This window comes from Oncorhynchus nerka, linkage group LG20 (assembly GCF_034236695.1).
Source record: "Oncorhynchus nerka isolate Pitt River linkage group LG20, Oner_Uvic_2.0, whole genome shotgun sequence".
Lineage (NCBI taxonomy): Eukaryota > Metazoa > Chordata > Actinopteri > Salmoniformes > Salmonidae > Oncorhynchus > Oncorhynchus nerka.
Genome location: NC_088415.1, coordinates 96,584,011 through 96,609,243, shown reverse-complemented (window position 1 = coordinate 96,609,243; position 25,233 = coordinate 96,584,011). Strand labels below are relative to the sequence as shown.

At 41.8% G+C, this 25,233-nt stretch overlaps 2 protein-coding genes and 2 long non-coding RNA genes across 5 annotated transcripts in view; all 4 read left to right on the top strand.

Annotated features, from left to right (window-relative positions):
• cacnb2b (calcium channel, voltage-dependent, beta 2b) overlaps nt 1–4,870 on the top strand; it is a 144,272-nt gene extending 139,402 nt beyond the window's left edge. The window contains exon 15 of the mRNA XM_065006020.1: nt 4,144–4,870. The gene's annotated coding sequence lies outside the window, so the exon portion shown is untranslated. The remainder of the gene's footprint in view (nt 1–4,143) is intronic.
• Nucleotides 4,174–5,281, top strand: LOC135563134 (uncharacterized). The gene is made up of 2 exons (XM_065006112.1): nt 4,174–4,342; nt 4,521–5,281. The coding sequence occupies exons 1-2, from the start codon at nt 4,174–4,176 to the stop codon at nt 5,279–5,281; spliced, it is 930 nt and encodes a 309-aa protein (XP_064862184.1).
• A 3,973-nt stretch (nt 5,282–9,254) lies between these two features.
• LOC115122504 (uncharacterized) lies at nt 9,255–13,030 on the top strand. The gene is made up of 3 exons (XR_003862468.2): nt 9,255–9,475; nt 9,602–9,683; nt 11,926–13,030. It is a non-coding gene; the product is annotated as an uncharacterized LOC115122504 (long non-coding RNA).
• Nucleotides 13,031–16,288: 3,258 nt separating this feature from the next.
• Nucleotides 16,289–24,989, top strand: LOC135563083 (uncharacterized). Of its 2 annotated transcripts, XR_010460294.1 has the most exons (4): nt 16,349–17,023; nt 17,116–17,198; nt 19,673–19,764; nt 24,856–24,989. It is a non-coding gene; the product is annotated as an uncharacterized LOC135563083 (long non-coding RNA). The 2 variants fall into 2 exon arrangements; XR_010460293.1 differs by lacking the exons at nt 16,349–17,023; nt 17,116–17,198; nt 19,673–19,764 and adding exons at nt 16,289–16,317; nt 22,303–22,367.
• Nucleotides 24,990–25,233: the final 244 nt, after the last annotated feature.

The window sequence follows — 25,233 nt, the reverse complement described above, 5'->3', positions numbered from 1 at the left end:
ATTACTGTAACTATAGTGTTATATTAATAAATTCATAGTGTTCTATTACTGTAACTATAGTGTTATATTACTGTAACTATAGTGTTCTATTACTGTAACTATAGTGTTCTATTACTGTAACTATAGTGTTCTATTACTGTAACTATAGTGTTCTATTACTGTAACTATAGTGTTATATTACTGTAACTATTACTGTAACTAGTGTTCTATTACTGTAACTCAACTATAGTGTTCTATTACTAACTATAGTGTTCTATTACTGTAACTATAGTGTTCCATTACTGTAACTATTACTGTAACTATAGTGTTCTATTACTTTAACTATAGTGTTCTATTACTGTAACTCATCTATAGTGTTCTATTACTGTAACTACAGTGTTCTATTACTGTCACTATAGTGTTCCATTACTGTAACTATAGTGTTCTATTAATTTAACTATAATGTTCTATTACTGTAACTCATCTATAGTGTTCTATTACTGTAACTATAGTGTTCTATTACTGTCACTATAGTGTTCCATTACTGTAACTATAGTGTTCCATTAATTTAACTATAATGTTCTATTACTGTAACTCATCTATAGTGTTCTGTTACTGTAACTATAGTGTTCTATTGCTGTAACTATAGTGTTCTATTACTGTAACTATAGTGTTCTATTACTGTAACTCATCTATAGTGTTCTGTTACTGTAACTATAGTGTTCTATTGCTGTAACTATAGTGTTCTATTACTGTAACTATAGTGTTCTATTACTGTAACTATAGTGTTATATTACTGTAATTATAGTGTCCTGTTACTGTAACTATAGTGTTCTATTACTGTTACTATAGTGTTATATTACTGTAACTCAACTATAGTGTTCTATTACTGTAACTATAGTGTTCTATTACTGTAACTATAGTGTCCTATTACTGTAACTATAGTGTTCCATTACTGTAACTATAGTGTTCCATTACTGTAACTATAGTGTCCTATTACTGTAACTATAGTGTTCTATTACTGTAACTATAGTGTCCTATTCATTTAACTATAGTGTTCTATTACTGTAACTCATCTATAGTGTTCTGTTACTGTAACTATAGTGTTCTATTACTGTAACTATAGTGTTCTATTACTGTAACTATAGTGTTCTATTACTGTAACTATAGTGTTCTATTACTGTAACTATAGTGTTCTATTACTGTAACTATAGTGTTCTATTACTGTAACTATAGTGTTCTATTACTCTAACTCAACTATAGTGTTCTATTACTGTAACTATAGTGTTATATTACTGTAACTATAGTGTTCTATTCATTTAACTATAGTGTTATATTACTATAACTCATCTATAGTGTTCTATTACTGTAACTATAGAGTTCTATTCATTTAACTATAGTGTTATATTACTGTAACTCATCTATAGTGTTCTATTACTGTAACTATAGTGTTATATTACTGTAACTCAACTATAGTGTTATATTACTGTAACTATAGTGTTATATTACTGTAACTATAGTGTTATATTACTGTAACTCAACCATAGTGTTCTATTACTGTAACTATAGTGTTCTATTACTGTAACTCAACTATAGTGTTATATTACTGTAACTATAGTGTTCTATTACTGTAACTCAACTATAGTGTTCCATTACTGTAACTATAGAGTTCCATTACTGTAACTATAAAGTTCCATTACTGTAACTATAGTGTCCTATTACTGTAACTATAGTGTTCTATTACTGTAACTATAGTGTTATATTACTGTAACTATAGTGTTCTATTACTGTAACTCAACTATTGTGTTCTATTACTGTAACTATAGCGTTCTATTACTGTAACTATAGTGTTCTATTACTGTAACTCAACTATAGTGTTCTATTACTGAAACTCAAACCTAGTGTTATATTACTGTAACTATAGTGTTATATTACTGTCACTATAGTGTTCTATTACTGTCACTATAGTGTTCTATTACTGTCACTATAGTGTTCCATTACTGTAACTATAGTGTTCTATTACTGTAACTATAGTGCTCTATTACTGTAACTATAGTGCTCTATTACTGTAACTATAGTGTTATATTACTGTAACTATAGTGTTCTATTACTGTAACTATAGTGTTATATTACTGTAACTATAGTGTTCTATTACTGTAACTATAGTGTTCTATTACTGTAACTAAAGTGTTGTATTACTGTAACTATAGTGTTCTATTACTGTAACTATAGTGTTATATTACTGTAGCTAGAGTGTTCTATTACTGTAACTCTAGTGTTATATTACTGTAACTCAACTATAGTGTTATATTACTAACTATAGTGTTCTATTACTGTAACTATAGTGTTCTATTACTGTAACTATAGTGTTCCATTACTGTAACTATAGTGTCCTATTCATTTAACTATAGTGTTCTATTACTGTAACTCATCTATAGTGTTCTGTTACTGTAACTATAGTGTTCTATTACTGTAACTATAGTGTTCTATTACTGTAACTATAGTGTTCTATTCATTTAACTATAGTGTCCTGTTACTGTAACTATAGTGTCCTATTACTGTAACTATAGTGTTCTATTACTGTAACTATAGTGTTCTATTACTCTAACTCAACTATAGTGTTCTATTACTGTAACTATAGTGTTATATTACTGTAACTATAGTGTTCTATTCATTTAACTATAGTGTTATATTACTGTAACTCATCTATAGTGTTCTATTACTGTAACTATAGAGTTCTATTCATTTAACTATAGTGTTATATTACTGTAACTCATCTATAGTGTTTTATTACTGTAACTATAGTGTTATATTACTGTAACTCAACTATAGTGTTATATTACTGTAACTATAGTGTTATATTACTGTAACTATAGTGTTATATTACTGTAACTCAACCATAGTGTTCTATTACTGTAACTATAGTGTTCTATTACTGTAACTCAACTATAGTGTTATATTACTGTAACTATAGTGTTCTATTACTGTAACTCAACTATAGTGTTCCATTACTGTAACTATAGAGTTCCATTACTGTAACTATAAAGTTCCATTACTGTAACTATAGTGTCCTATTACTGTAACTATAGTGTTCTATTACTGTAACTATAGTGTTATATTACTGTAACTATAGTGTTCTATTACTGTAACTCAACTATTGTGTTCTATTACTGTAACTATAGCGTTCTATTACTGTAACTATAGTGTTCTATTACTGTAACTCAACTATAGTGTTCTATTACTGAAACTCAAACCTAGTGTTATATTACTGTAACTATAGTGTTATATTACTGTCACTATAGTGTTCTATTACTGTCACTATAGTGTTCCATTACTGTAACTATAGTGTTCTATTACTGTAACTATAGTGCTCTATTACTGTAACTATAGTGCTCTATTACTGTAACTATAGTGTTATATTACTGTAACTATAGTGTTCTATTACTGTAACTATAGTGTTATATTACTGTAACTATAGTGTTCTATTACTGTAACTATAGTGTTCTATTACTGTAACTAAAGTGTTGTATTACTGTAACTATAGTGTTCTATTACTGTAACTATAGTGTTATATTACTGTAGCTAGAGTGTTCTATTACTGTAACTCTAGTGTTATATTACTGTAACTCAACTATAGTGTTATATTACTAACTATAGTGTCCTATTACTGTAGCTATAGTGTCCTATTACTGTAACTATAGTGTTATATTACTGTAACTATAGTGTCCTATCACTGTAACTATAGTGCTCTATTACTGTAACTATAGTGCTCTATTACTGTAACTATATTGTTCTATTACTATAGTGTTCTATTACTGTAACTATAGTGTTCTATTACTGTAACTATAGTGTTCTATTACTGTAACTATAGTGTTCTATTACTGTAACTATTGTGTTCTATTACTTTATCTATAGTGTTCTATTACTGTAACTCAACTATAGTGTTCTATTACTGTAACTCACTAACTTCCTCATTGCTAATTATCTTAATGGAGTTAGGTAAACATTTTAATAGGCTAAGGGTTTAGTCTTCTTACAAGTTGCATGTGATGCATTTATAATATACACATATCAAAAATTACTGCCCATTAACATGATTTTCATTTGACCGTGTATGATGATGATGACGATTATGATTGTTATTATTATGTTTTTTTATTCCAGGATGGAGAGGGAATTAATAAGCCATCTGCGATGAAGAGGAAGGGTTCCCATGACCACCAGGCTGACGAGCACACCCAGCCCGCAGAGAGGAGAAAGAAACCCCTCTCAGACCATCACACACCCACGACCACCCTACAAACCAACCTCCTAACCACCCTAACCACCACAACTGCAGGACAGAGCACCACACCCAGCCTCAGTAGAAAGAGAATATCTCCAGCCTGGACAAAGATCACTGCCAGTTGAAGAGGAGCGGGAGTAGGAGCACTACAGCCCCAAGACAGAGACCATAACCACCATCACCATCACCATCACCATACCCCCACCACCACCATCACCATCACCACACCAACCCCCCACCACCCAAACCACCTCAGAACCAACCACCATCACCATCACCATACCCCCCCACCACCCAAACCACCTCAAAACCAACCACCATCACCATCACCATCACCATACCCCCCACCACCCAAACCACCTCAGAACCAACCACCATCACCATCACCATCACCATACCCCCCCACCACCCAAACCACCTCAGAACCAACCACCATCACCACACAACCCCCCACACCACCACCCAAACCACCTCAGAACCAACCACCAACACCACACCAACCCTCCCCCCACCATCCAAACCACCTCAGAACCAACCACCAACACCACACCAACCTCCCCCACCACCCAAACCACCTCAGAACCAACCACCATCACCACACCAACCCCCCCCACCACCCAAACCACCTCAAAACCAACCACCATCACCACACCAACCCCCCACACCACCACCCAAACCACCTCAAACCAACCACCATCACCACACCAACCCCCCACACCACCACCCAAACCACCTCAGAACCAACCACCATCACCACCCCCCCCCACACCACCACCCAAACCACCTCAGAACCAACCACCAACCACCATCACCACACAACCCCCCCACCACCCAAACCACCTCAGAACCAACCACCAACCACCATCACCACACCAACCCTCCCCACCACCACCCAAACCACCTCAGAACCAACCACCATCACCACACAACACCCCCCACCACCACCACCCAAACCACCACCACCCAAACCACCTCAGAACCAACCACCATCACCACACCAACCCCAGCCCCCTATAAATATGGAAGGCACAGGGATTACTATGTCCACCAGTCATGTTTGTGTTTCATGTGTCTGGGTACAGTAGCTTATGACTATGCTGCTCCTGTTGCTATGCACTAACAGCAAGACAGAAACCTCTCAGTACACAATATCACCCTGCTATTACCAAAAACCTAATCATCTGCCTGACGCTAAACCAGGGGTGGGCAAACATTTTGGCTCGAGGGCCACATCACGATTTAGAAATTCAATGGAGGGCAGCACAGATTTAGAAATTCATTGGAGGGCAGCACAGATTTAGAAATTCATTGGAGGGCAGCACAGATTTAGAAATTCAATGGAGGGCAGCACAGATTTAGAAATTCATTGGAGGGCAGCACAGATTTTTTTTTACAGATTCGTTCATCAAAATCAATTTGTGGGCCAGAAAAAATGCAGTTATTTGAAAATATATAGGTCCATTATAATTTCTACATAGTTTCAATCTAGTTTTTGACATTCAAGTGTAGTCTGGATTGTTTTTATATATGTTTATTTTTAGCTCCCTTTTTCGTGATTATGATCTTGTCTCATCGCCTCAACCCCCCAATGTGCTCAGGAGAGGCGAAGGTCGAGTCATGCGTCCTCCAAAACACGCTTCTTAACACCCGCTTGCTTAACCCGGAAGCCAGCTGCACCAATGTGTCAGAGGAAACACTGTTCAACTGATGACAGAAGTAAGCCTGCAGGTGACCGGCCCACCACAGAGAGTCACTTGAGCGCAATGAGCCCCAGGCTGAAGTGACACAGCAACACTGTGATGCATTGCCTTAGATCTCTGCACCACTCGGGAGGTCCTGGACTGGTTTTCTATTCCAAAATAATAATTTGACCCTAACCCTTGCTGGCTGCATTTAATCTGCTGGCAGGCCAGACGTGGAGCGAGGGCCATAGTTTGCCCGCCCCAGCCCCAGCCCTAAACCGTAACCCTAACCTTAACCCTACTGAAACTGTTCATATAGAACTGATCTTGTTCACGATTTAATTGATATGATTATCTCTTTAATTAAGGGACAATGATATTTCATACCCCCTCCATTCCGAAAAGGCACTGAACATAACTTTACCATTAAAATATTTAAAATATAGTCTTCTTCAACTTCATACTTTTATAATTAAGAGTTGTAAGCATTCTGACTTGGTAATTAGCTTTGACTACTGGATCAGTTCTAGAGCTTTGACTACTGTATCAGTTCTAGAGCTTTGACTACTGGATCAGTTCTAGAGCTTTGACTACTGGATCAGTTCTAGAGCTTTGACTACTGGATCAGTTCTAGAGCTTTGACTACTGGATCAGTTCTAGAGCTTTGACAACTGAATCAGTTCCAGAGCTTTGACTACTGGATCAATTCTAGAACTTTGACTACTGGATCAGTTCTAGAGCTTTGACTACTGGATCAGTTCTAGAGCTTTGACTACTGGATCAGTTCTAGAGCTTTGACAACTGAATCAGTTCCAGAGCTTTGACTACTGGATCAATTCTAGAGCTTTGACTACTGGATCAGTTCTAGAGCTTTGACAACTGAATCAGTTCTAGAGCTTTGTCATACAATATAGTTTGAATACACTTTCTATGCATTTGCAAACATTTAATTAATGCCCTTGCAGATGTGATGAGGAGAGAGTAGGCCTGTTCCAACATTAAATATGTGTTTATTTTATTATCAATTTCCTAGCCAGCAGCATACCACCCTGCATCTCACTGCTGGTGAGCCTCTGAGTCTAAGCAGAGTTGATCCTGGTCAGTCCCTGGAGGGAAGACCAGATGTTGCCTGAAGTGGTTTTGGAGAGCCAGTAGGAGGTACTCTTTCCTCTGTTTAAAACATAATAAAAAATCCCAATTCCCCAGGGCAGTGATGTTGTCCTGTGTAGGGTGCTGTTTTTCAGATGGGATGTTAAACATGTTTCCTTACTCTCTGTGGTCCCCAAAGATCCCATAGCACTTATAGTAAGAGTAGGGGTGTTAACCCTGGTGTCTGCTCTCATACCATCATGGCCACCTAATCATCTCCAGCTTACAATTGGCTCATTTGTCCCTCTCTTCTCCCCTGTAACTATTCCCCAGGTTGGTGCTGTAAATGATCATGTGTTCTTAGTCAACTTACCTAATAAAAATAAAATGCTTATTTACCAACCTGAATGTGTGATTATTGCTTTAAAATTGAAATCGCACTACAGCATGGATCATCAGCGCTACAGATCTAGCCCAAAGTCTAACCCTAACTCTGACTCTAACCCTGACTCTGACTCTAACCCTGACTCTGACCCTGACTCTAACCCTGACTCTGACTCTAACCCTGACTCTAACCCTGACCCTGACTCTAACCCTGACTCTGACTCTGACCCTGACTCTGACCCTGATGAACTCAAATCAGTTCTATATCTTCTTGCCTAGTGTAATGCAATCAATTAAAATACATTGTTGCTCAGATCGACTACCTACCATGATGTCTGCACTGTGAATATTTCTCCAAAAAAAAAAGATATCACATTTTGAAATGTGTGCTGTTCCTAGATGAAGTATGACCACAAGACCTTAGTATTACTTTCTGATACTGCATTTTTGCCTCAGGTCAGGAGTAGAGAGTATTAAATGTGTCTCTTTGCTGTGGAAGGGTATGTCTGCTCTCTGGTGGATCTCAGCGGTACTCCTACTAAAACTGAGTACAGTTGTACATCCTGAGTGAGTAAAAATATGTAAAAAAAAAAATATGTTAACATTTCAGTGTTACGGATTCCCCTGCGTTGGGGAATGGAGAGAAATGAAGAGGAACAATGCCACACCAGGCGCCATCGGTGGTACCAGCCCCCAGATTCACTCAACTAATTTCAGCAGAGGCTCCACCAAGTCGTCGAGAGGGATGCAGCCAATCCTGATGCTCACAGGAAGGAGGATGAAGAGACCCTCTTTGCCAAGAGCCTGAAGAGGTTGCCTCAGCAAAGAAGCAGTCAAGGTTCAAATTCATCAGATGCTTTTCAATGCCGAGTTCAATGGTACGTTTTTTTTCTCCACAACACAGGTAGTGTCATAAGTATTGCGACAGTGAAGTAGGTCATTTTTACAGTATACTCATGTAGGCTAATTGATATTTCAGATCAAAGGATTAATATGAGGCAAATGTAGAGCTGTTGTTTCTGGGTTAGAAAATATCCTAAAACAGTTTGCTTGTCTAAATATTTGCCTATATTCATAGTCATATTCATCTTTTGATCTGAAATAAAAATTCCATGAGTAAACAGGAAGAATTACCAACTTTACCACACTGTTCCAATATTTACACCACTAACTACACTATACAAGCAGTATTTACCTAACATAAACCTCACCTTCTATGAATTTAGCTTACCAGAGACAAATCGCCAGGCGTTCAACAGGGCTAACTCCACTGCATGCTTTCTGGACTTCAACCATCTCTGGAACCACACAGGCCTGCGCTTTCGGCGGTGCTGGTCCCGGCCCAACAGCGCGATCAAAACCACCTTCCTCAACGTTGGTCTCATTGTTGAAAGAGCCTACTCTGCTATCTTGACTATTTATTATTGCATTTCACTCCAAAACGATGCATTTTGGAGGGAAATTATATTATAGGCTCTTATAATACATTTTTACATGTCATCGACTAAATAGTATGTATTCAACTTGGCTAATAAATGAATAAAATATGTAAAGAACTTATGCAATCAAACTGTTTTTATTATGTAATTCCAGTTTGTTTACTGGATATGTGTGCAACAAAAATTCAACATTCACAATTTGCTGCTTTCTGTCAAGTGTACATGTACAATTTGATGCATATGTAACAGGTGTAAAATATACTTTGTATTTCACCGAAAATCCCTCATTTATTTTAATTGTATTTTAAGACGTATTAGATTACTTCCAAGAGTGAAATATTTGATTGTATTTATTTTCTAAATTGTGTTAATGCTGTGATGTCATCAACGGGAGCCATGCTTTTACTCCTCAGTTTGCTCAAAGCGTGATGAGGGGTTATGTATGCACATGTTCACAAGAAAGGACAAGCAAAAGTTATATCGTCACTGATTTAGTGTTGCATTACAGTTTCTAGGAATATATATTAATGTGAATGGGGATAATGTTCGAGTGCAACAACTAGCCCAACTACCGTTAGTTTTGTTGGGGGAGAGTGCCTCTTTCAGGTGCAGACATCGTGAGTTTAAAAATGGTTTATTTTCTCACAGGTTTTCTGCACTGTCCTTTGTCTGGCAAAAATACTTGTATGGAGTCCAGACGGCAGCATTGACTTTTGCCTTGTATTTGTATCCATTCCATGCAGTCATTAAAAGAGAGACAACCGGCAGAATTGTGTCCAGAACCTTGTCTTCCACCTACACCTTTCCAGAACACAATGCAGAAAGGTACCGGTACAGAACCTGTTACACATACATTTGATTTATCAAACGTATGCACCACACAGAACGCACTGTAACTCAACCCTGAAACCAGCGTTCCATTGGAAATGAATGTACTTCTGGTTTACCAAAAACGCAAATAACACCGTGTGTTCGAAGCGTGGCGTAAAATAGAGGTCGCTTATATTTGTGACGCAGATCGCGCTGCAAGTCCTGCCTCTCCCATCTCCTCATTGGTTTAGAGAAGCAGGTACCCAGTGGCATCTCATTGGTTATACCCACGTGGGTGATTGAAAGATGAACTGTGTTGTCGGTCGTCGTGGTAATACCATGAATGTTTAGATGCCAATCACCATATAAGTTCAAAGAAGAAAGTACCCTGTTGACTCATCTGTAGGAAAGATGTGTTTCTCTTTTGGTCCATTCAACAACAGAGCGATATGAACATTGTTTCAGCAGGATGTTGTATCTATACCTTATTGGAATGGATTTATTTATAATATCTGTTGGGAAAAAGTTTGGATGTTGCCACACACATACCTACTTGTTAACAAAATTAAGGAAGTTTCCTTTAAAATTATTCATAAGTATTATCCTGCCAACCACTATATGAAGAAGTTTAAGGAAAACATCAACTCAAATTGCTCATTTTGTATTGACCACCCAGAAACAGTGTTGCATTTTTTTGGGCATTGTATTCATGTAAGAAAACTGTGGCAAGACATCAGTAGGTTTATAATTGAACACATTTATGAAGATTTTACACTATTGTGGAGAGATGTGCTGTTTGGATTCTTTACATACGATAGAAATAAGCTGAAACATTTATACGTAATTAATTTCATTATTCTTTTGACCAAATTTCATATACACAAATGTAAATTTACTAACAAAAAAAACACATTTTGTTACCCTACAAAAAGAAATTGAACTGTATTTTAAGACAGTTAAATACTCTACAAACAAAAAAGCTGTTAGAACTGTAAGTGTATGTATGTCCCTTATGGTCCTTGTGTAATTGTAATGTGATATTGTACCCCCTAGCTCGATTGTCCATTGTATGTAGTCTATATGTACTTGTGATCTCTCTTTTGAAGAACATATCAAGACCATTTCGAGGACAGCTTTTTTCCATCTACGTAACATTGCAAAAATCAGAAACTTTCTGTCCAAAAATGATGGAGAAAAATTAATCCATGCTTTTGTCACTTCTAGGTTAGACTACTGCAATGCTCTATTTTCCGGCTACCCGGATAAAGCACTAAATAAACTTCAGTTAGTGCTGAATACGGCTGCTAGAATCCTGACTAGAACCAAAAAATTTGATCATATTACTCCAGTGCTAGCCTCTCTACACTGGCTTCCTGTCAAAGCAAGGGCTGATTTCAAGGTTTTACTGCTAACCTACAAAGCATTACATGGGCTTGCTCCTACCTATCTCTCTGATTTGGTCCTGCCGTACATACCTACACGTACGCTACGGTCACAAGACGCAGGCCTCCTAATTGTCCCTAGAATTTCTAAGCAAACAGCTGGAGGCAGGGCTTTCTCCTATAGAGCTCCATTTTTATGGAACGGTCTGCCTACCCATGTCAGAGACGCAAACTCGGTCTCAACCTTTAAGTCTTTACTGAAGACTCATCTCTTCAGTGGGTCATATGATTGAGTGTAGTCTGGCCCAGGAGTGGGAAGGTGAACGGAAAGGCTCTGGAGCAACGAACCGCCCTTGCTGTCTCTGCCTGGCCGATTCCCCTCTTTCCACTGGGATTCTCTGCCTCTACCCTGTTACGGGGGCTGAGTCACTGGCTTACTGGGGCTCTCTCATGCCGTCCCTGGGGGGGGTGCGTCACCTGGGTGGGTTGATTCACTGTTGTGGTCGGCCTGTCTGGGTTGGCGCCCCTTGGGTTGTGCCGTGGGCGGAGATCTTTGTGGGCTATACTCGGCCTTGTCTCAGGATGGTAAGTTGGTGGTTGAAGATATCCCTCTAGTGGTGTGGGGGCTGTGCTTTGGCAAAGTGGGTGGGGTTATATCCTTCCTGTTTGGCCCTGTCCGGGGGTGTCCTCGGATGGGGCCACAGTGTCTCCTGACCCTCCTGTCTCAGCCTCCAGTATTTATGCTGCATTAGTTTATGTGTCGGGGGGCTAGGGTCAGTTTGTTATATCTGGAGTACTTCTCCTGTCCTATTCGGTGTCCTGTGTGAATCTAAGTGTGCGTTCTCTAATTCTCTCCTTCTTTCTCTCTCTCGGAGGACCTGAGCCCTAGGACCATGCCCCAGGACTACCTGACATGATGACTCCTTGCTGTCCCCAGTCCACCTGGCCATGCTGCTGCTCCAGTTTCAACTGGCCTGGGCCCTAGGACCATGTCCCAGGACTACCTGACATGATGACTCCTTGCTGTCCCCAGTCCACCTGGCCATGCTGCTGCTCCAGTTTCAACTGTTCTGCCTTACTATTATTCAACCATGCTGGTCATTTATGAACATTTGAACATCTTGGCCACGTTCTGTTATAATCTCCACCCGGCACAGCCAGAAGAGGACTGGCCACCCCACATATGCTCTCTCTAATTCTCTCTTTCTTTCTCTCTCTCGGAGGACCTGAGCCCTAGGACCGTGCCCCAGGACTACCTGACATGATGACTCCTTGCTGTCCCCAGTCCACCTGACTGTGCTGCTGCTCCAGTTTCAACTGTTCTGCCTTATTATTATTCGACCATGCTGGTCATTTATGAACATTTGAACATCTTGGTCATGTTCTGTTATAATCTCTACCCGGCACAGCCAGAAGAGGACTGGCCACCCCACATAGCCTGGTTCCTCTCTAGGTTTCTTCCTAGGTTTTGGCCTTTCTAGGGAGTTTTTCCTAGCCACCGTGCTTTTACACCTGCATTGTTTGCTGTTTGGGGTTTTAGGCTGGGTTTCTGTACAGCACTTTGAGATATCAGCTGATGTACGAAGGGCTATATAAATAAATTTGATTTGATTTGATTTGTTCCCTCATGTACTTTCTGTGTTGATTTGTTGTTAATAAAAAAAAAAAGTTCAAAGAAGAAAAGGCCTGGAAGGAGGAGAGATGACTGGAAACGATTTGTTTGACTGTTTTATGTGTAGACGAATTGTCGGAGTGTAGGACCTTGTGCATTTCAGGTCAAATAACAACTCAATGTTTTATATCCCAGGACAAATTAGCTAGCATGTGCAAGCTATCTAGCTAAATTGCCATAAGTGTTTAATGTTTTTCGACCAGTCCCCAAGTTAATGTAATTGGTTCAGAGTTTGTTTTGATATTTTAACCTGCGTGTTGTGATTGTGTTTGGTGTGGGGGGACAAAATAAATGTACGCACGAACGCAGCCGGTTTGGGTTCCATGTTAACAGTTTTCCATGTATGTCAATGTGGTTTGTAAACCAACCCGGATGTAATATAATTCTGGCCACATGTTGACTCAGTGTCGCCTCTCCATGCAGGACGTGGAGGGATGCTCACTCTCTCATTAGTAGCTCCCCACAATCAAAAACAGGACTAGGTGCATCACCTGTCACTGAGCTAACAAGCTAAAGTTAGCCACAGAAATGTTCGTTCAGCCTGTTAATTATTTCAGTCCGATTTGACTTATTTTACGAAGTCAGCATGGCATTAACATAGTTTCTTTCGGTTTTTGATCTTGACATTGTTGCTGGATAGATACTTTGATAGCTAAAATGCTGGCACTGCTAGTTAGGTAATGCTAACGACGCTAACCTCACTCTAGTTCCCGAGAGAGAGCAGCGTATTGGTAAGTCAACTTTGCTTTCATCTGTAAAGTTTTTTTTACATGCAATCATACTAGCTAGTGTTAAAAAGCCTGTTGTCACATTCATTGGTTGTTTCTTTGGAGCTAGCTAACTAAGCTAACAATAAGGTGATGTACAGTAGGCTACAGTAACGTTACAGTATGGGTGGGTATAATTTGTGGAACTTTCCAACAGGAATCTGTTCCAAAAACTTCGTTTCCAACAAATATTGCCAGATGGCAGCAGATCCACAAGGTCTGCCATGAGAGGTGACTGTATAGTTCCCCTAAGGAAAAGCACCTTTAGTAAATCCGCTTTCTCTGAGAGCTTCCCATGTCTGGAATACACTGCCATCAGACACACATAACTGCACCACATATCACACTTTCACAAAATGCTTGAAGACATGGCTAAAGGTCAATCAGATTTGTGAACATGGTCCCTAGCTGTGTGTTGCTGCTTTCCATGTTGTCTATTGTCTGTAGCTTGTGAGGTGTGGAAACACTTTGTTGCTTTTATGAATTTTGTCTTGATGCTTTTTGTTCTATGTTGCTCTGTCTGTATGCTCTGTCTTGCTTGTTCTATGGTGCTATTGTCCAAATTGTAATTGTTTTTAATAACCTGTCCAGGGACTGCGGTTGAAAATTAGCCGGCTGGCTAAAACCGGCACTTTTACTGAAACGTTGATTAATGTGCACTGTCCCTGTAAAAATAAAAATAAACTCAAACTCAAACAACGCATACAAAGTTGTATTGCGGCCGAATAAGATACCGGGTAGGGAGTGGGCTATTTCATAAAGTGTTTAACTCACCACGTTTATTCCGAAAAATGTCTGTCCTCACTCTGGTAGCCCATGGACAAACATTAAGAATAAACTACGTGGTGAGTTGATGCCTATTCGTTCGCAAGGTTCATTGATCGTGCTACATTGTATGCATTATTTGTTGGCAACGAAGTTTTTGGAACATATCTGTTTGAATGTTAAATGACGAGACAGAGGCATTGATGCGAGTGACCAGTCTTGTTCAGTACATGACCACACATCCGGGTATCTCAAGCACCCCGGTAAAACACAAGAGTTGCAGTAATGAACATTTACCAACAGATGGCATCACTGTGCCATTGTACACCCATAACAATATCCCTGTTGGAACGTTCCACAAATTATACCCACCCTTACAGTATTACTGAATGTCTACAATAAGCCTTGTCACTGCTAGTAGGCAAGTTGGTTGACATGGGGTGCAGTAGGCTACAGTACAACATTACTAAATGATAACAACGTAGCCTTGAAACCAGCCAGTAGTATGTTGATGGGGTAGGCTACTGTATACAGCAACAATAGCCTTCCAACTGTTTTCTTATTCGTTGGGTCCCTTGACAAAAGTATGTTATTTTTGACTTGTTAAAATAAGCAAATGATTGTGTGCACTCTCACTAGATAGAATGCTCACTAATTATTAATATTCCAGTTTTCTAGGCCCTCCATTCCCAACCCTGAAGCCCCCAGGTGGTGAGGGTAGGCAACAACATCTCCTCCCCGCTGATCCTCAACACGGGGGCCCCACAAGGGTGCGTTCTGAGCCCTCTCCTGTACTCCCTGTTCACCCACGACTGCGTGGCCACGCACGCCTCCAACTCAATCATCAAGTTTGCGGACGACACAACAGTGGTAGGCTTGATTACCAACAACGACGAGACGGCCTACAGGGAGGAGGTGAGGGCCCTCGGAGTGTGGTGTCAGGAAAATAACCTCACACTCAACGTCAACAAAACTAAGGAGATGATTGTGGACTTCAGGAAACAGCAGAGGGAACACCCCCTATCCACATCGATGGAACAGTAGTGGAGAGGGTAGCAAGTTTTAAGTTCCTCGGCATACACATCACAGACAAACTGAATTGGTCCACTCACACTGACAGCGTCGTGAAGAAGGCGCAGCAGCGCCTCTTCAACCTCAGGAGGCTGAAGAAATTCGGCTTGTCACCAAAAGCACTCACGAACTTCTACAGATGCACAATCGAGAGCATCCTGGCGGGCTGTATCACCGCCTGGTACGGCAACTGCTCCGCCCTCAACCGTAAGGCTCTCCAGAGGGTAGTGAGGTCTGCACAACTACCTGCCCTCCAGGACACCTACACCACCCGATGTTACAGGAAGGCCATAAAGATCATCAAGGACATCAACCACCCGAACCACTGCCTGTTCACCCCGCTATCATCCAGAAGGCGAGGTCAGTACAGGTGCATCAAAGCTGGGACTGAGAGACTGAAAAACAGCTTCTATCTCAAGGCTATCAGACTGTTAAACAGCCACCATTGAGTGGCTGCTGCCAACACACTGTCATTGACACTGACCCAACTCCAGCCACTTTAATAATGGGAATTGATGGGAAATGATGTAAATATATCACTAGCCACTTTAAACAATGCTACCTTATATAATGTTACTTACCCTACATTATTCATCTCATATGCATACGTATATACTGTACTCTACATCATCGACTGCATCCTTATGTAATACATGTATCACTAGCCACTTTAACTATGCCACTTTGTTTACTTTGTCTACATACTCATCTCATATGTATATACTGTACTCGATACCATCTACTGTATGCTGCTCTGTACCATCACTCACTCATATATCCTTATGTACATATTCTTTATCCCCTAACACTGTGTATAAGACAGTAGTTTTAGAATTGTTAGTTAGATTACTTGTTGGTTATCACTGCATTGTCGGAACTAGAAGCACAAGCATTTCGCTACACTCGCATTAACATCTGCTAACCATGTGTATGTGACAAATAAAATTTGATTTGATTTGATTTGAAAGACCAGGAAAAAGTGTTGGCTTCAGGTAAAACTTCCTATTGAGGAAATGTAAGACAACTCAATGTCATATTTAGATTTAGAGTTACTGACATGAATAGAAGCATATACAAGCAATCTATCAAATGTATTTTATAAAGCCCCCTTTACATCAGTAGTTGTCACAAAGTGCTTATACAGCCGGCCTAAAACCCCAGAGAGCAAGCAATGCAGATGTAGAAGCACGGTGGCTAGGAAAAACTCCCTAGAAAGGCCAAAACCTAGGAAGAAACTTAGAGAGGAGCCAGGCTCTGAGGGTGGCCAGTCCTCTTCTGGCTGTGCCGGGTGGAGATTATAAACTTAGAGAGGAGCCAGGCTCTGAGGGTGGCCAGTCCTCTTCTGGCTGTGCCGGGTGGAGATTATAAACTTAGAGAGGAGCCAGGCTCTGAGGGTGGCCAGTCCTCTTCTGGCTGTGCCGGGTGGAGATTATAAACTTAGAGAGGAGCCAGGCTCTGAGGGTGGCCAGTCCTCTTCTGGCTGTGCTGGTGGAGATTATAAAAGAGTACAGCCCTTTAGGGCAGATTGTTCTTCAAGATCTTTAAATGTTCATAGATGACCAGCAGTGTCAAATAATAATAATGACAGTGGTTGTAGAGGGTGCAATAGTTCCATGTAGTCATGGCTGTTCCAGGACTGGAGTGGCACGCTGGAACTTCCAGAGGCTTGTAGACCTGAAGCAGTGTGATGTGGTCCAGGTAATTATCACACACACGTATACACACTCAATCACTCACTCTGTTTTGTTGTATAATTATTTTAACTTAAGAAAATTGTTCCTCTCTTTTAGATCTTACACCCTATTAGCTCAACCACAGTCCTCACAGCTGCAGTTGTCTGTACCTGCTACACCGACCACAACAGGTGATACAGGTAATTATCACATGCATGTATACACACATGCACGCTCTCCCTCACTTGGGGCTCTATTCAATCACGTCTGCTTTAGTTGACGTCCACATAGCAGTTGTTTTGGCGGTATCTGAGGTGAGACTGTGTTAGAGCTGTCCTTGTAAATAACAATTTGTTCTTAACTGGTTCCATATGTGTTATTTCACAGTTTTGATGTCTTCACTATTATTCTACAATGTAGAAAATAGTAAAAATAAAGAACCCCTTAAATAAGTAGGTGTGTCCAAACTTTTGACTGGTACTTATTTATTTTGATCCAAAGCCATGAATGAGTGAGTCACTCAGCTTTATGTAGGTGCCTGAGGCTATATGACTGAGTCACTCAGCTTTATGTAGCTGAGGCTATATGACTGAGTCACTCAGCTTTATGTAGGTGCTGAGGCTATATGACTGAGTCACTCAGCTTTATGTAGGTGCCTGAGGCTATATGACTGAGTCACTCAGCTTTATGTAGGCTGAGGCTGAGGCTGTATTTGACTGAGTCACTCAGCTTTATGTAGGTGCTGAGGCTATTTGACTGAGTCACTCAGCTTTATGTAGGTGTCGAGGCTATATGACTGAGTCACTCAGCTTTATGTAGGTGCTGAGGCTATATGACTGAGTCACTCAGCTTTATGTAGCTGAGGCTATATGACTGAGTCACTCAGCTTTATGTAGCTGAGGCTATATGACTGAGTCACTCAGCTTTATGTAGGTGCCTGAGGCTATATGACTGAGTCACTCAGCTTTATGTAGGTGCTGAGGCTATATGACTGAGTCACTCAGCTTTATGTAGCTGAGGCTATATGACTGAGTCACTCAGCTTTATGTAGGTGCTGAGGCTATATGACTGAGTCACTCAGCTTTATGTAGGTGTCGAGGCTATATGACTGAGTCACTCAGCTTTATGTAGGTGCTGAGGCTATATGACTGAGTCACTCAGCTTTATGTAGGTGCTGAGGCTATATGACTGAGTCACTCAGCTTTATGTAGGTGCTGAGGCTATATGACTGAGTCACTCAGCTTTATGTAGCTGAGGCTATATGACTGAGTCACTCAGCTTTATGTAGGTGCTGAGGCTATATGACTGAGTCACTCAGCTTTATGTAGCTGAGGCTATATGACTGAGTCACTCAGCTTTATGTAGGTGCTGAGGCTATATGACTGAGTCACTCAGCTTTATGTAGGTGCCGGCTAAATGGCTGTGCCATCAACTTGATAATATATAACGGTATTTTGGAGGTTATTTAGTTAAAAAAAACAACAACGAAAGTGAGCAATTGTAATCTGAATAAAGGCCAAAATAATATTTGTAAAGGCCAAAACATTTATTTATGTTTTTAGAGGGAGAGAAATGCTGGGCCAATTGTGCGCAACCCTATGGGACTACTAATCACGGTCGGATATGATGCAGTATAATTATACTTAACTTAAAACCTAACTTAGAAATACATTTGACGATAGAATTCTCCCCCTACCCTCCATCTAGGCAAGTCTATTGTCCAGCTATCTCCTAGAACAGCGGGAATGTTTCCCTAGTCATAGCCATTATTAGTGCAATGCCCCTTAGTGTTGCTCTGTGCTACCCAGTGTGGCGGGGTGGGGGTCCACCCCCCCTCCTCCCTTCCCCATGGGCTAGGTCTATCTTCTGTGCGCTGCTCTGTGGCCCATCCCGTGCCCCCTGCTCTCCTGCCTTGAACCTTGTGCTCTTTCAGTGGATACAGCTGGAGAACTGCAAGGCAATCAATCCCGTTGTGCGGTTTTTTATTTTTTATTCGCTTTGTTTAAATAATTACAATACTTTGGAGATTATTTTGTCTTTCAAATAATGTAAAATGAGCGAGGAAAAAGGCCATTCTTGAACATGGGGTGAAACATTGTTACTAATTTGTAAATAAAGCCAGTTTGTTATTTTGAATGATTTTATTTATTTATTTTTATTTTTTTAGAGGGAGAGAAACCAAACACCTACAGTCATCTCATGGGTCTCCCAGTCGAGGCCCGCACGGGTATTGAACCAGCATCTGTAGCAACACAGCTTGTCTTAGACTGTTGCGCCACTCAGGCGCTGAACAACGTGGGCTACAGTAATATAGTAAGAGCAAAATTAGCCTAACAAAATAAAAGAATAATAACCTTAGTGTAACAACAGTTTTAGTAAGTAATACTGAAGTCGTGCACAATTATCAGTTTCTACTTAGGTTTATGTCGCCCATTCATTGTCAGTTAGAGACACAGTAGGACCCAAAAGCATAATCAGTGCTCTAACTCCCCCTTGTGGTGGTCTGGAGTAATGAAGTGGTGATGCAGGGTATCGTACTAAACCACCAATGACCTCTAAGACCCACAGCATAATCACAAAACTTTTAGTGGAGCAACCACTGTATGCTCACTCACACCAACAGATGTACACACAGACATGTTGTTGAGCTGTATATTTACTGTCACTCTTTCAGATCTGCCATGCACTCCACCACTGCCTGACAGCCTCACCCAGAAGACACTGGGCCTATCAAGACTGACAAAGCAGAGATGGGTGGCTGACAAGGTAAAACAATATGCACACACACATTCTACACAATGTAAATCATTTGGTGTTACTTGTTTTTTTAATGTTTACTCCGTTTTATTTGAGGATTGTAGATATCTACTCCTTCATATCCATTCTCAATATCTACATAATTACTCTAAATATGTATCAAATAAAAGTGTGATTGATAATATTGTAAAAGACTATGGCTTAATGTGTACAGTGAGGAAATTCTGTGTGCTTTTTTCTGAGTTGAAAAACATGCCTCCCTCACACACACACACACGTTGGACACAATGTAAATACATAGTTTATTTTATGTATGTCCATTTTATTTGAGGATTGTGCGCATTAAAGTACCTTCACAGTTAAAGCAACAGTTTGGTTTATTGGATATTTCTCTGATTAAATTATGTACAGGGTTCCCAGGAGTTGCAGGAAAATATGTTTATTGTCTTGCAAAAGTATTTATGTGCCAAGGCCATTCCCTGGCTACCCATCCACATCACTCAGGCCAAACAGATGTTTGTTCTACACAATGAATGTACACTACCGTTCAAAAGTTTAGGGTCACTTAGAAATGTCCGTTTTTGAAAGAAAAGCACATTTTATGTCCATTAAAATAACAAAATTGATCAGAAATACAGCGTAGACATTGTTAATGTTGTAAATGACTATTGTAGCTGGAAACAGCTGAATTTTAATGGAACCATCACTACTGTGTTCCAATGGCATGTTGTGTTAGCTAATCCAGGTTTATCATTAGCAACGTAACATTGCAAAATTCAGAAACTTTCTGTCCAAAAATGATGCAGAAAAATTAATCCATGCTTTTGTCACTTCTAGGTTAGACTACTGCAATGCTCTATTTTCCGGCTACCCGGATAAAGCACTAAATAAACTTCAGTTAGTGCTGAATACGGCTGCTAGAATCCTGACTAGAACCAAAAAATTTGATCATATTACTCCAGTGCTAGCCTCTCTACACTGGCTTCCTGTCAAAGCAAGGGCTGATTTCAAGGTTTTACTGCTAACCTACAAAGCATTACATGGGCTTGCTCCTACCACCATATCTCTCTGATTTGGTAGGAGGACCAGGCCAGAGGTGCCAGTGACCTTGTTTAGGGAATGTAGGGCCTGATAGAGCCTACACGTACAGCTACGCACCATGGTCAGACAAGACGCCAGGCCTCCTAATTGTCCCTAGAATTTCTAAGCAAACAGCTGGAGGCAGGGCTTTCTCCATTGAATGTTAGTCTTGAAACATTTGGATCAGAGCTCCATTTTTTCATGGAACAGGTCTCACAAGGACGCAGATCTTCATCTGGAGAGAGAGGGGAGAAAGAGGTCAGCACAGACCGTTATGGAGATCTGACCCTGGGAGGAGGCAGAGTGCATTGATGTCAGAGACGGGAGATTTGCGAACCTGGTCTCGGTCTCAACCTTTTGAAGTCTTTAGTGAAGAGCTCATCTCTTCAGTGGGTCATATGATTGAGTGTAGTCTGGCCCAGGAGCCAGTGGGAAGGTGAACGGAAGGTTGAGGCTCTGGAGCAACGGGAACCAGCCCTTGCAGTGTCTCTGCCTGGCCGGTTCCCCTCTGGATTCCACTGGGATTCTCTGCCTCTAACACTTCAGTATTACAGGGGCTGAGTCACTGGCTTACTGGGGCTCACTCTCATGCCGTCCCTGGAGGGGGTGTGTCACCTGAGTGGGTTGATTCACTGTTGTGGTCATCCTGTCTGGGTTGGCGCCCCCCGGAGAGGGTTGGGTTGTGCCGTGGCGGAGATCTTTGTGGGCTATACTCAGCCTTGTCTCAGGATGGTAAGTTGGTGGTTGAAGATATCCCTCTAGTGGTGTGGGGCTGTGCTTTGGCAAAGTGGGTGGGGTTATATCCTTCCTGTTTGGCCCTGTCCGGGGGTGTCCTCGGATGGGGCCACAGTGTCTCCTGACCCCTCCTGTCTCAGCCTCCAGTATTTATGCTGCAGTAGTTTATGTGTCGGGGGGCTGGGGTCAGTTTGTTATATCTGGAGTACTTCTCCTGTCCTATTCGGTGTCCTGTGTGAATCTAAGTGTGCGTTCTCTAATTCTCTCCTTCTCTCTTTCTCTTTCTCTCTCTCGGAGGACCTGAGCCCCTAGGACCATGCCCCAGGACTACCTGACATGATGACTCCTTGCTGTCCCCAGTCCACCTGGCCATGCTGCTGCTCCAGTTTCAACTTCCACCTGACTGTGCTGCTGCTCCAGTTTCAACTGTTCTGCCTTATTATTATTCGACCATGCTGGTAATTTATGAACATTTGAACATCTTGGCCATGTTCTGTTATAATCTCCACCCGGCACAGCCAGAAGAGGACTGGCCACCCCACATAGCCTGGTTCCTCTCTAGGTTTCTTCCTAGGTTTTGGCCTTTCTAGGGAGTTTTTCCTAGCCACCGTGCTTCTACACCTGCATTGCTTGCTGTTTGGGGTTTTAGGCTGGGTTTCTGTATAGCACTTTGAGATATCAGCTGATATACAAAGGGCTATATAAATACATTTGATTTGATATTATCCACAGGTTCCAACTGTGGCAGAACACAGGAGGCCATTGGAGGTGGCTAAGAACCAGGAACTGGGAGACAGGTAGGGAGTATCTGACAGGTTCAGTCCTAGACCAGAAATCCACAGAGATAATAGAGCAGGAGACAGGTAGGGCGTATCTGACAGGTTCAGTCCTAGACCAGTAAACCACGGATATAATAGGAGAGTAGGAGACAGGTAGGGAGTATCTGTCAGGTTCAGTCCTAGACCAGTAAACCATGGAGATAATAGGAGAGTAGGAGACAGGTAGGGAGTATCTGTCAGGTTCATTCCTAGACCAGTAAACCACGGAGATAATAGGAGAGTAGGAGACAGGGAGGGAGTATCTGACAGGTTCAGTCCTAGACCAGTAAACCACAGAGATAATAGAGTAGGAGACAGGTAGGGAGTATCTGTCAGGTTCAGTCCTAGACCAGTAAACCACGGAGATAATAGCAGAGTAGGAGACAGGTAGGGAGTATCTGACAGGTTCAGTCCTAGACCAGTAAACCACGGAGATAATAGAGCAGGAGACAGGTAGGGAGTATCTGACAGGTTCAGTCCTAGACCAGTAAACCACGGAGATAATAGAGCAGGAGACAGGGAGGGAGTATCTGACAGGTTCAGTCCTAGACCAGTACACCACGGAGATAATAGAGCAGGAGACAGATTCTGGGCAAAAGCTATTCTCACGGCAGTCGCTGTAGGGACAGTAACAGAAAGAACAGTGCTAGTAGCAAAGGATGCTCTATTAACTGCATGGAACTGGACTACATTGCAAATGAGGGGTATTGTGAAATATGGGTCAGGAGCCGTGTTAGTAATAGCGGGGGTTACTTTGGTGATATTGTTGGGATATCATGTGCATTGATGTTAAAACGAATACACAGTGTTGAGTTACCTCAAGATGAGGTAAAACTGATTAAGGCTACCGCACTAATATATCGGGTGGCTATGGAGGAGGATGATGGGGAGCAAAGGGAGAATGACATGGCTTGGGAACACCTCTTGGATCCTGTAGTCTGACGGGGAAGACTGGGCGAAAGCATGAGGAGGCGTTTAAGGGCATTCATTTTTGCCAACTTCGGCAGAAAAGTATCCTGAAGGCAAAGTCAGGCTAAGAGAGCGTGGGAATTGTCATGTTATCAAACTTTGCGTTGTCATGCATATATAATTGTGCATATATTTTAATATATATATATTTGTTTAAATTCTCCTTTTTTCTCCCCAATTTCATGGTATCCAATTGTTAGTAATTACTGTCTTGTCTCATCGCTACAACTCCCGCACGGATTCGGGAGAGGCGAAGGTCAAGAGCCATGCATCCTCCAAAACACAACCCAACCAAGCCGCACTGCTTCTTAACACAGCGCGCATCCCACCTGGAAGCCAGCCGCACCAATGTGTCGGAGGAAACACCGTACACCTGGAAGCCAGCCGCACCAATGTGTCGGAGGAAACACTGTGCACCTGGAAGCCAGCCGCACCAATGTGTCGGAGGAAACACCGTACACCTGGAAGCCAGCCGCACCAATGTGTCGGAGGAAACACCGTACACCTGGAAGCCAGCCGCACCAATGTGTCAGAGGAAACACCGTACACCTGGAAGCCAGCCGCAAATGCGGAGGAAACACCGCACCTGGAAGCCAGCCGCACCAATGTGTCAGAGGAAACACCGTACACCTGGAAGCCAGCCGCACCAATGTGTCAGAGGAAACACCGTACACCTGGAAGCCAGCCGCACCAATGTGTCGGAGGAAACACCGTAACACCTGGAAGCCAGCCGCACCAATGTGTCGGAGGAAACACCGTAACACCTGGAAGCCAGCCGCACCAATGTGTCAGAGGAAACACCTGGAAGCCTGCAACACCTGGAACACCTGGAGCCGCAACACCAATGTGTCAGAGGAAACACCGTACACCTGGAAGCCAGCCGCACCAATGTGTCAGAGGAAACACCGTACACCTGGAAGCCAGCCGCACCAATGTGTCAGAGGAAACACCGTACACCTGGAAGCCAGCCGCACCAATGTGTCAGAGGAAACACCGTGGACACCTGGTCAGAGCCAGCCCTGCACCAATGTGTCAGAGGAAACACCGTACACCTGGAAGCCAGCCGCACCAATGTGTCAGAGGAAACACCGTACACCTGGAAGCCAGCCGCACCAATGTGTCAGAGGAAACACCGTACACCTGGAAGCCAGCCGCACCAATGTGTCAGAGGAAACACCGTACACCTGGAAGCCAGCCGCACCAATGTGTCGGAGGAGGAAACACCTGGTGACCTGGTCAGCGTGCACTGCGCCCGGCCCTCCACAGGAGTCGCTAGTGCGCGATGAGACAAGGATATCCCTGCCGGCCAAACCCTCCCTAACCCGGACGCCGCTAGGCCAATTGTGTGGCGCCCATGGGCCTCCCGGTCGCGGCCGGCTGCGACAGAGCCTGGGCTCGAACCCAGAGATAATTGTGCATATCTTAACACGGTATTAATGCTGTTATGTTTGTGTGTCTTTTTTGTTGCTTTTCTAATCTTGTGCTATTACTCTCTTAGGAACCAGGAGGAGAAATTGGAGAAACTAAAAGCCAGCTGACATGGAGCAAAGCCAGCAGATTCAGCTGGAATGGCATTTTGTTGTATGATGAGAGATGGAAATAAATTTGTGTATGGTGTGATAATAGAACAGATCCCATAAGTCTCTGAGTTTGTAAACCTAACCTTGTTATCATTGTTAGTTAATTTATAATTTATTTTTTTGTTCATGTCTTGTTATCATTGTTTGTTCATTTATAAGTCATTTCCAAGTTTATGTAAGTTGAACATTAGGAAGCTGTTGTTCCAGGCTGGGGCCTGTTAGATTCTGGTTTAAACTTGAACATTGTTATACTCAGAAGCGTAGTATATAAAGGCGTAAAAGGTTTTTACATCAGA

Excerpts from the sequence above, each read along its gene's own strand:
- LOC135563134 (XM_065006112.1), top strand. The coding sequence starts at position 4,174 with ATGAAGAGGAAGGGTTCCCATGACCACCAGGCTGACGAGCACACCCAG. Across the intron at positions 4,343-4,520 it reads GAGCACCACACCCAGCCTCA|AACCAACCACCATCACCATC; the intron begins GTAGAAAGAGAA and ends AAACCACCTCAG.